At 40.4% G+C, this 11,726-nt stretch overlaps 1 protein-coding gene across 2 annotated transcripts; it reads left to right on the top strand.

Moving 5' to 3' along the window:
- Nucleotides 1–259: 259 nt before the first annotated feature.
- LOC147610036 (rust resistance kinase Lr10-like) lies at nucleotides 260–6,765 on the top strand. 2 transcript variants are annotated; one of them, XM_086787075.1, is made up of 2 exons: nucleotides 260–1,119; nucleotides 5,470–6,765. In XM_086787075.1, exons 1-2 carry the CDS (start codon nucleotides 279–281, stop codon nucleotides 6,660–6,662), a joined length of 2,034 nt encoding a protein of 677 aa, XP_086643201.1. In that variant the 5' UTR covers nucleotides 260–278; the 3' UTR covers nucleotides 6,663–6,765. The 2 variants fall into 2 exon arrangements, with proteins under 2 accessions (XP_086643201.1, XP_086643200.1); XM_086787074.1 differs by lacking the exon at nucleotides 260–1,119 and adding an exon at nucleotides 3,918–5,067.
- The last annotated feature ends 4,961 nt before the right edge of the window (nucleotides 6,766–11,726 follow it).

The following is an 11,726-nucleotide window of genomic DNA, read 5'->3' as shown; positions in this document are numbered from 1 at the left end:
AGGTTTTCTAACATCCATTTTGATGGGCATTATTATTCATTGGGCATTAGGACCTTTATAGATCAGCCTACCAGAAGGTGCAAAGATTGAGTTTCACTGAGACGTAGAAGCGGTGCTCTTAGAAAAACCATATTTTTCAACCAATCAAATCAGAAGCATACAAAAAGAGTTGGTAAGTGTAAGGAAAAGACTTTTAAAAGAACAACTTTTCCGGGCCTTGTGAAAGAGAGCGCGTCTCTCATGAACTTTCCCTTCTCTGTTCTGCTAGTGGTGAAGCTATGAGACTCCTCTTCATTCTGATCTTTTGTTGTCGTTGCTTCCATTTTCTACTCGTACTCTCTTCTGATTCACGTGATGGCCTTGCCTGTGGTAGTTCCAGCTGTGCCTATCTCAAGAACATCTCTTTTCCCTTCGGGGCAGCTCTATCCTGTGCCGCTTCCTCTAGCTTCCTCTTATCCAACTGCACCACGGACCAGGCTTACTGGTATAATTTCAATGAGGCCACCCCCAATGGTGCTGAGTCTGCTGACCCTATCGGCCCTCCGGCTGTGAAAGGCATCTCCAGCACCTCCGTCGATCTCACCTGGAACAGGAATTTGATTCATGATCAGGTCGAAGGAGTTCCATCTTGCACCCCTGCGCCTTACAGTGACATATCTTACTTCCTTCCCAAGTCAATCAATCTCACAACCTTTGCAGACTCAGCCTTCCGAATCTCCCCCAGCAATGTTTACCTGCTCTTTAATTGCACTAACCACACTTCCATGACGTCTTCCTTATATGACAGAAATAGCTCACACTGCAGATCTTTTCAAAAGCAATGCAACCCCCACAATATCACTTGCATCGAATTCTTACCATACAAGGAGCTCATGCTGCCGTACGTGTTGCATAGCTTGGCCTGCACGCATTTCCAGTTCTTCGTTACCCTCAACTTTTCTCTCCCCGTTAAAGAATGGTCCGCTGGAATGGTTCAACTCCTGTGGACCAATTATTATAGCCATCAGTGTGCGAATTGTGAGAAAACCAACGGAACGTGCGGCTACGACGCCCACAACAATTTCGAATGCTTCTGCCTGGGCAATCTGCGACACTCCAGCACAGACTGTGCTGCAGCTGGTAATTAGTAAACCGCCATCTTATTGACTACTTAGCCCTTTTATTTATAAGGCAAAGATAACATCTTATTGAGCTTGGTTTGTTTTTGACACGTTCAAGTTGTTATGCGAGATAAAGTGTGTGTGTGTGTGTATTGACTTCATAATTGTATTTGAGAAATTTCTTTCTTAAAGGTGTGGGAATAAGAAATAAGAGTTAAAAGTATTTTATACATAATTATATCACATTAATACGTGGTTCACCAATGAAAAAGTCATAGGGTCACTTTTAAAAAACACAAAAAAACCATGAGCATATATCTTTAGTATCTTATTGGGATTTTTATCCCAAATATATGGACATGTTTAATATGTTTAAAATATTTGATGCATCTATAATGTGGAAACTCTTTACATGCATGTGTAAGACCTTAAAAAATCGCATGCATGGATGCACGCACCCATTAGGCGTGAACATGCATGTATGCAACTATGTACATGTGTGTACATGTGTGTGTATGTATATACTATGTACATGTGTGTGTATGTATATACTATGTACATGTATATTCTATGTGCATATGCATGTTTTCTGTGCTTGTGTTCTATGTGTGAGTGTTTTATATGTGTGTATATGTTCTCTATGTACATGTGCAGAGACATGTGTGTGCATGCATATACTATGTACATGTATATTGTATATGAATGTTTTGTGTGTCAGTGTTCTATGTGTGTGTGCATGTTTTCTATGTAAACGTGCATAGAACATAGACACATGTGCATGTTTTGTGTGTCTGTGTTCTATGTGTGTGTTTTTTGTTCTATGTACACATGCATGTGTCATAGATGCAAACACACGTGTAGAGTGATTTACACCATTCATCAACAATCGACCCATTAGAGGTGGGTCTATGCCACTCATATATACTAGTTTTTTTAGAGAAGTTAATAATTTTATTAACTATAGAAAAGGAAAATGTAAATGTACAATCCTGGACGATTCGTAGACTTGCTATATGTAGCATTGAGTTGCAATAATCCAAAAGCTTCCAAGGCAAGAATTTCTTTTTAACGAACGTCATGCCCCTTTTTGGGCATTTTGGCTATAAAGTACAACCACTTATTTTGAGTGACCATCAAAAAATTAGGTAAATTGTAAAAAAATAGGTGTTATTTCTATTAACACTATCATGTTGTTGAAGGGTGACTCAGCCCATCAAAATCGTCGTTGATCCTAGGCATATGATCATAGCATTTGAGTGGCTCAACTGCATGTTATGTGGACTAAAAGAAGAGTTAGGTTTACATAATACACAACTTGTTATGTGAGCAAACTATGGCTCCAACTTCAAAGGTACAAAGAATGCCTTTGACCAAGTCATAGAAGAAAGGGTTCTAGGAATTAATTTTACTAAGCTTTACATCAATCCTTTACATCATGAATTGAAGATGAAATTGTAATTTTGAACAAGCCTTTTCTTTATACTGAAATTGAACAAGTTCTAGGTTTAGAGCCATATCCCACTCTGGGTTTATAGGGGGGACACCCCACTACCTACATGTCCCACCATAAACATTAGTGGGGGCTCCAAGTTTATAGGGCCTCTACTACTCCTACAAATCTTCTCAAAAACTCAAGGTTTTATAGGGGCTAAGGATATTTACACTTTTTTTGGTAAGAGAAATTATTAAAATTCCACATGAACACATTTGATATAGAACCTTTTCTCAATTACCTCTTCCTATTTTTATGGAAGGTTGTGGGTGGGACACATATATAGTGGGGGAAGGCCTTCCCCCCACTAAACTGAACACAGCCCTCACTAAACCTTGGTGGGGCATGGCTCTTAGACGAATCTATCTTTTCGCCAACCCTGTAGAACGCATACCCAAAAAAAAAGTCTGTAGACACAAACACAGAACATAGACACACGTGAATGTTTTGTGTGTAAACGTGCATGTTTTGTGTGTAAACGTGCAAAGAACACAGACACACGTGCATGTTTTCTATGTAAACGTGCATGTGTGTGTGCATGTTTTGTGTGTCTCTGTTTCATGTGTATGTTTTGTGTGTCTCTATTTCATGTGTGTGTTTTTTGTTCTATGTACACGTGCATGTGTCATAGATGCAAACACACATGTAGAGTGCTTTACACCAGTCATCAACAATCAACCCGTTTTAGAGGCAGGTCTAGGCCACTTATATATACTGGTTTTTTTGGAGAAGTTAATAATTTTATTAACTATAGAAAAGGAAAATGTAAATGTACAATCACACTAGACAATTTGTAGTGGTATATGTAGCATTGAGTTGCAGCAATCCAAAAGCTTCCGAGGCAAGAATTGCTTTTTAACGGACTTCATGCCCCTTTTTGGGCATTTTGCATGTAAAGTACAACCACTTATTTTGAGTGACAATCAAAAAATTAGGTAAATTGTGAAAAAACAAGTATTATTTCTATTGAAACTATCATGTTGGAGGGTGACTCGGCTCATCAAAGTCATCCTTGATCCTAGGCATATGATCATAGAGTTTGAGTGGCTCAACTACATGTTATGTGGACTAAACGAAGAGTTAGGTTTACATAATACAGAACTTGTTATGTGAGCAAACTATGGCTCCAACTTCAAAGGTACAAATAATGACTTTGACCAAGTCATAGACGGAAGGGTTCTAGAAATTATATGAAATTGTAATTTTGAACAAGCTTTTTCTTTATAGTGAAATTGAACAAGTTCCAAGAAAGCATACCCAAAAAAAAGTCTGAAGAGCAGATCTATTTCCTCTAAGGCCACTTGGCCGTCTTCGTCTAGGCATTCTTTGTGGATTTTGTATCTCCTTTTAATATAGTTAGCACTTAAAAAAGAAAAAGTCTGCAGTGGGAAAGGAAAGAATTGTCCTAAGAGCGTCCGCTTATTCCCCTTCTCTCCGCCGTATTCTCTCTTCTCTCCCCCAAAAATGTTTGCAGTGGGAAAGGATAGACTTTTCCACGATCTCTAAAAGGTAAGCGCGACCGCTCACATCGTCTTCCCCTTCTCTCCGCGGTATTCTCTGTTCTCTCCAGTAGTGCTAGTGAAGCTATGAATCTCCTCTTAGTTCTGATCTTCTGTCATTTCTGCTTTCACTTTCTCCTCGTGCAATCAGGTAACGACCTTCCCTGCGCCCCCTCCATCTGCGCCAATCTTGACAACATCACGTTTCCTTTCGGCGCGGCTCCATATTGCGGCGCCTCCCCTAGCTTCCTCCTATCCAACTGCAGCACAGAGCAGGCTTACTGGCCTCAATTCAATGAGGCCATCCCCGCTGGTGTTGACAGTAATTTCCGCCCTCCGGCTGTGCTTGGCATCTACGGCCATAGGTTCGTAAACCTCACTTGGGACGACCAGAGGTTCGTAAACCTCACTTGGGACACTAAGAATGTTAATGAGGAAGTTCCAGGTTGCCGTCCTGTTCCTCTCGGCAACAGATCTGACTACCTTCCCAGTTCTATCAATCTCGCAGCTTTTGCGAACTCAACCTTCCAAATCTCCAATTATAACATTTACCTGCTCTTTAATTGCAGTAAGAACACCTCCTCGTCTGTCTTCAGTAATTACATCTCCTCGTCTGTCTTCAGTAATGCCAGCGTGGAAGCAAATACCCCAGCATGTGATTCTTATCTGCAGTCGGTTTGCGACCCGGATGAAACCATGAATAATTGCTTACAATTAACACAACACAAGGAGCTCATCCTGCAGGATGTGATGGAAAGCTTGGCCTGCACGCACTTTCAGTTCTTCGTTACCCTCAACACTTCTAGCGCCGCTACAGAATGGCGCGCTGGAGCGGTTCAGCTCTACTGGAACGAGATGCAGACTCCTTCCGACCCAGCGTGTCTGGAGTGTGAGAATACCAACGGAGAGTGCGGCCACAACAATTTCCAGTGCTTCTGCCCCGGCAATCACAACTCCAGCACAGTGTGTGCTCCTGGTAATTAGTTAACCGCAATTGCTAATTGATAATAGGCATTCTTTACCGGACGTCCAAGAGTACTCAAGCCCTTGCTGCTCCACAGCGTTCCTGTGCTTCATAAATGTGTTGATATTGGTTTGAAAAAAATGCTTCACCATTTGGACCAGTGTTCGAAAAAACTGTTTTGTCCATCAAGCATTAGAACTTCCTGCTGAAAATTAACAAATTGCTGAAACTTCAACCTTGTGAAAGTTTTTTCCAAAAATTTAATGTCCAAAATACACTGTTACAGTACCCAAAATTGCTGAAACTCCAACCTCTTTGAAAGTTTTTTAATTCCAAAAATTTAATGTCCAAAATACACTGTAGCCGTGTTTAATTTTTCGGACACTGACGTGAACCTCTTGTTTCTGCACGCAGGATGCCATGGAAGTTTGTGCAGTAGGGCTTTCAAAGTAAGCGTGCTGGTGGTGGCTCCCTCACTTGCCTTTGCGTTACTTTTAGCTTGCCTTCTGTACATTCTTTTCAAGAGGTCGACGCGGCAGATGAATGAAGTCGGCATAAGCTCTGATCTGGATCTCAACGGCGTAGACGAACGGCCCGTCTCATTCTCGTACACTTCCCTGGTGTCTGCAACGGCCTCTTTTAGCAGTGTGCTGGGAGAAGGAGGTTTTGGCGTGGTTTATAAGGGTACGGTCGAATCCAGCGGCCTACACACGGTCGCTGTGAAAGTTCTGGAGGTAAACTCGAGGCACAGCAGTACGCAGTTCTTGAACGAATTGGCTACCATAGGCAACATCCACCATGTCAACGTAGTGAGGCTGCGAGGCTTCTGCGTCGAAAAATCCCGTAAAATTTTGGTGTACGAGTTTGTCGTTAATGGATCCCTTGATAGGTGGCTTTTCAAGGGGGGGCAGCTCAAGATGGGAGGCAGAACTGTGCAGGTGCTAGATTGGAAGCAAAGGTATACAATAGCAGTGGGGATAGCGAGGGGATTGTGCTACTTGCACGAGGAGTGCAGGCATCGCATAGTGCACTGCGACATCAAGCCGCAGAACATTCTGCTCGATGAGCGGATGTGGCCGAAGATCGCGGACTTTGGGCTGGCGAAGCTGATGAGCAAGGAGGGCGCGAGCAAGGTTGTCACACTGGCCAAAGGGACGCCGGGCTACGTGGCGCCGGAGTTCTGGGTCGGGGGAGAGAGCCAACTGAGCACCAAGTTCGACGTGTACAGCTACGGCATGGTGCTGCTGGAGCTGATGAGCGGCCGCCGGAATTTCGTGGACTGGTGCTTCCCAGTTTTGGCTTTCGACGCGGCCATGGAGGGAGATTTCAAGTCCATCCTGGACGAGGGCATCGCTAGAGAGATGGAGGGGCTCACGACCGTTGAGTGGCAGCAGGTCCGGACAGCCACGTTTGTGGCCCTGTGGTGCATCCAGGACCACCCTGCTCGTAGGCCCTGCATGAGTCAGGTGGTTCAGTACCTTGAAGGGGTGGCGGCCGTCTCCGAACAGCCTCCACGACCAGCCATTGCCTCCACGGCAACCAATCCGAGTCCACTTGTCAGCAGTCACAACAACCACACCCCAGTCACGCTCAGTGCGGCTCGCTGATGCGTGAAGTGTCTTCAAGAGTCAAGACCTTGCCGTGTAATAAAATTAGCCTCACAACAATAAAATTACTCTTCAAGAGTCAAGACCTTGCCTTGTAATAAAATTAGTACTCAAGACTTTGGACTCAAGACCTTGCCGTGTAATAAAATTAGTCCTCACAACAATAAAATTACTCTTCAAGAGTCAAGACCTTGCCTTGTAATAAAATTAGTACTCAAGACTTTGGACTCGTAGAAATAGAAATATAAGACTTGAATCACTCACCGCCACTCAGCAGTGATACCCATCCAATGGCCTCCAACTCATCGTAGGAAGGCCTCTAAGAAAAATGATTTCTCAATTGACATATGCTAATTCCCTTTAAAAAGAAATATAGAATAATCTAGCAAATGTCAAAAGAATGGCAAACCAAAAAATGCCCATCTAGAAGTAATGGGTGATTGCACTTGCAAAGGAGAAAATTTGTGTATTGAGTAATAAGTATTTTAAATTATGTGAGAATACTCACATACTCACATAAGTTGCCTAACCAACCAATTGCATGTGGGAGGGGATTCTAAAAGATGAGCAAGATCAAAGACAAGTTTCGAAATAGGTTGTCACTTCACTTGCTAAATTTGGTGATGTTTGTTGGATTGAACACTCCAAAGGCAAAACATCCGAAAGAGATACTTTGGGATGCTTGTTTTGAAGCTTGGAAATCCTTGAGGAGTAGGAGATCGAGATCCATGCAAACAACTTGTACTGTAGGCACTCTCATTTTTTGAACTTGTGCCTTTATTTTCCTCTCTTCATAGGTGCATTTGAGTAGATGTAGCTCTCTTGTATTCTGCAAATTTAGCTTTGTGATGCTCTAAGGTTGTTTTACGACTCTCATGGATGTTGTTTATGTGCTCATTTGGGAATTGTGTACTTTTGAGTTTTTGTCATTATTTTGTTGCTTTTTTTTAGCATGCTTAAGAAAGTAGACATGAATCTTTTTCTCTTTCGTTGTGTAGTTAACCTTTAGCATTGTTAAAATTTTAATTAAATGTCAATGGATGGGAAGTTGTAGATTTTATCATTCTTGTAGAAAGGGCAAGCTTTTGAACTCAATGTCTTAAGAAACCCCAAGTTACCCTTCAAATCCTATCATTGCTTAAATGCTTAATAACGGTGCTATTGCAAGTTGCTCAGGGACCTTCTCAAGGTTATTTTCCCTTCAAGAGAATTAAGAAAAAATGAACCCTTAATAGAAGGATAAAGTTAAAAAATTGCCTTTCTCAAAGAAAGGCAAGGCCTTTTTATAGAAATGCAACTTTTTGGGGAAAAAAAGTTTAATGAATTTAATATTAATAATTTAAAATATATAAATTAATAATACCTCTACCAATAGCTACAACTTACAAGCTATTAGGCTCTAGTTACTAGTAAGTAACAAGTTAGTGTAAGTAGTTAGTCTTATGTTACTCTTAATTCTTAATATTGGACAACTTGATTTGGTAGGATAGTTACTAGTGAGTATAGATAGTGTGGCATTACTATTTAATTTTAATTTTAATTTAACTTTCAGCTTTTATGGCTTAGAAGTTAGAATTTAGACGTTAGCTGGACTTAAAAATTAAAAGTTAAGTCTTAGGCCTATGCAAAATAATAATGCACTATATATAATTGTAATAGTGTATATTTATTATTATCTATTTTATTCTTTGTAATTTATCCATGGCAATTTGCAACTTACAATTGATGATTGGTCCCATAATCCATTACCAATTTAGTAATTTATCATAATGATAGATTGATAATCTATTATTTAATAATAACATAATATTCATAATTAAATATTTAAATTAAACTTTAAAAGCAACAATTATACCAGTATACACCTACAACTCTATACTAGCCACATAGAAGAGACCATAATTAAAAGAAAGTAACATCTAGGTTACCCTTGGATTAGCCTAGATTAAGGAGATTAGTCTAGGTTTAGAGAGAAAAGAGAGTAATGACTTGTATTATCACTTGAGATTATCAAAGTTCCTATGAGATTGGCCCATATTCACTTATATACTAGGCCACCCTTTCACACTACACTTATTAATGTCCATGGGCATGCCCAACCTTAGTCCTGACCCTTGGCCCCTTTCACATCCCCTTCATCCCTTGGCCTTAGGCCCAAATTGACTTGACTCCCTTTTTACTTTGTTACAAACCATCCCCACCCAAGAGGTTTCGTTCTCAAAACCTTAGGTACATATGTACAAACTTTCATGGATGAAGTATACCATCAAGGGCTCATGTCAAGTGTAGCATGCTCATGCGTGAGCCATGTATGTTGGAGCCAAAAAGACCTATGTATGGCTATAAACTACCCTCAATGCCCTCAAATCAAGCCATATCATGTACTCCATAGTGGCATGTACTTCATGAAGTTTCCATGTATTTTGCATACAAAACCAAAAGGTATAGGGCTATCCAAACACTGATTTTTAAAAATTCTAGCAACCCATAATCATTGTTTTTATGCTCCAATTGATTCGTCAAAGGTAGCCAAAGGACAACCCATCAAAAACTTTGACCTCCTGGATCAAAAGGAAAATCAAGAGACCAATGATCAAACCTCCTCAAGCACAAGTAGCCACTCAGATCAAAAGAATAACTACTATAATTTCTAACCCACACAATTTGGCTACCATATATATTGGGGTCGAAAAGAAGTCATATTAGTATATCCAGATCAATCCAATATACCATAAGCAAGAGTATTTCCATCATCCAAGGGTAATACACCAAAATCATGGCATGCCACATAGACTTGCACCATGCATCTCATATGACAAGTGATGCATCCGAAAGTGAATACCCCAATCCCATAAACCATAGAATCACTTTGGGATCCTTAAAATCTGAAAGTGCGCCACACCTCAAACTCCATATCCGTATAAACTTTAGTATCATCCTCAAAATCCCCTTGAAGATCTCCACTACAAAGCATAGAACATGCATCCTCAAAATCCCCTTGAAGATCTCCACTACAAAGCATAGAACATGCATCCTCACAATGAATATCTTCATTGTCCAGGCTACCATCATCCGCATCTTCATAGACATCCTCATCCCCGATGAACAGTAGTACCATGATCATCAACATCGACCACCAACACATGTAAATAATCTCCATCATGAGAAAATTCTCCTTTATTTGCATCATGATCCACATCCTCTAAGCCTTCATAGTCAAATAAGAGACAATCATATGTCTTCCAAGCCAAACTTGAAAATGGATCATACAATGCATTCTCATAAAGCTTCCATGAGCCACTCAATGCATCACCCAATGCATGATCATCCAAAGCATGGTCATATGAGTCATCATCAATAAATGAGTACTCATCCAAAATTTAATCAATGACCATATCCTCAACACAAACTCGTGGTATCATATCATGAGCTGAAAATTCCTCAATCAAAGCACTTATGAAAGCTGTCCAATCATACCCATTTTCAGCTTAAGTATCCCCTTTGACCAACGGATACATTGGTGACTTGTCGACAACAAAGTATCTTCATCTCCTTGCTATCCAAAAATTACAGCAACCATGTCCTCCAATTCAACACCCATAATGTGTGCATAAAGCCCCACATAGTCACACTCTATGCATTGGTTAAATGTAATTTAAGTGAATGGATATCCACCATTGCTTTTGGCGAAGCCAAAATCTAGCAAAATTGAGTGTATAATAGATCTTCTATCCCCACTCAAAGAAATAGGGAAACCAAGTCTAGTTGGCACCAACAATTCACATACATTGATCCTCCTTATCTTAGCTTCATCATCAAACATTGTGCATTGCCTTTCTCCAATCACTCCTTTTGAAGAGAAGAGTGTTTTACAATGTGGCTTATTGATAGACAAGGGTGAAGGGTATCGCTGATTGCACATATACATTGAAGAGGACCATACATAGGCATACTTGAAGAGGACCATACATAGGCATACTTGATCCATATGTATCAATTTGATACATATGCATACCAAACACATTTTCCTTGCCTTGTTGCATCGGCATCCCCAACACACTTGTCCCATATGCACCACTTTGATGCATAGGCACACCAAACACATAACTTCCACCTTTTTGTATTGAATATGGAGGTAAGTTCCCCTTTCCAAACATATAACTTTGAACACGATCTCCTTGTTGCAAATGAGATTGAGAGATAAATGTTGTGTTTGCATGAGTAGCACTAACAAAGGGTTCATAGGCTTGTGGTTTTTCAACCATGGCTTGAAACCTTTTCTTGCAAAGAAATTTTGCATAGAGATTGTTAAAATGCTCAATTCTCCACTATCGTTAGGCATCGACATTGCATTGCTCCTTGTTAGCATTGTATCCAAATTCTCATAGTCCACAACATCATCATTCTCATCAAGTTCCTCCACAAGGTTGCATGCATTAATACACTCGCATCTTGGTCATCATAGGCATGATCATCATAGGCATATGCATTGCCAGAAAACTCCACACCATCCCAATATCCTTGAGAATCATAAGCATAGACTACCTCTTCCGCATCACCCCCTATGTAAGTGCGATCTTCAAGCCTATGATTCCCCTCATTGAAAGTATAATCCTCAATGTAACCTTCTTCTTCATTGGTGTGAATCCCATTGTCAGTCTCCATGCTATAGTCATTGTCGGTGTTGGTACTATAGCCATCTTCCTCTCCATAGTCACTAGCATCTTCACTATCATAGTCACCCTTCGTTTTCCAAGAATTACCCGAGATTTATGGTTGGATGGGTTCTCAAACTCCAAATTGTGTTTTCTTGGGATCTATATCAAGGTGATTTAATGCTCTATCCACTTATGTAGTTGCCTTTGATTTGGTCAACCATGTACTACTCTCTGTTTGACTTTTTTGAAAAGTCAACTTCAACACAAAAATGACCAAATATTGATCAAACAAAATCCAATTTTCAAAATCTTTAGCTTGATGGAATGCTTAAAGCAAGCACTAGGCATCCATGTCAACACATTGACCAAGTTTGACCAACAATATTCCTCTATTTTGTCTCCTTTT

This window comes from Cibotium barometz, chromosome 50 (genome assembly GCF_041138505.1).
Source record: "Cibotium barometz isolate CiBa-2024 chromosome 50, ASM4113850v1, whole genome shotgun sequence".
Lineage (NCBI taxonomy): Eukaryota > Viridiplantae > Streptophyta > Polypodiopsida > Cyatheales > Cibotiaceae > Cibotium > Cibotium barometz.
The sequence above is the reverse complement of the archived record's forward strand: the minus strand, read 5'-3'. Positions and strand labels throughout refer to the sequence as shown.

Bases quoted from the DNA above. Each gene is read 5' to 3' on its own strand.
- LOC147610036 (XM_086787074.1), top strand. From the start codon at position 4,179: ATGAATCTCCTCTTAGTTCTGATCTTCTGTCATTTCTGCTTTCACTTT. The intron at 5,068-5,469 runs GTAATTAGTTAA...TTCTGCACGCAG, and splicing joins CAGCACAGTGTGTGCTCCTG to GATGCCATGGAAGTTTGTGC.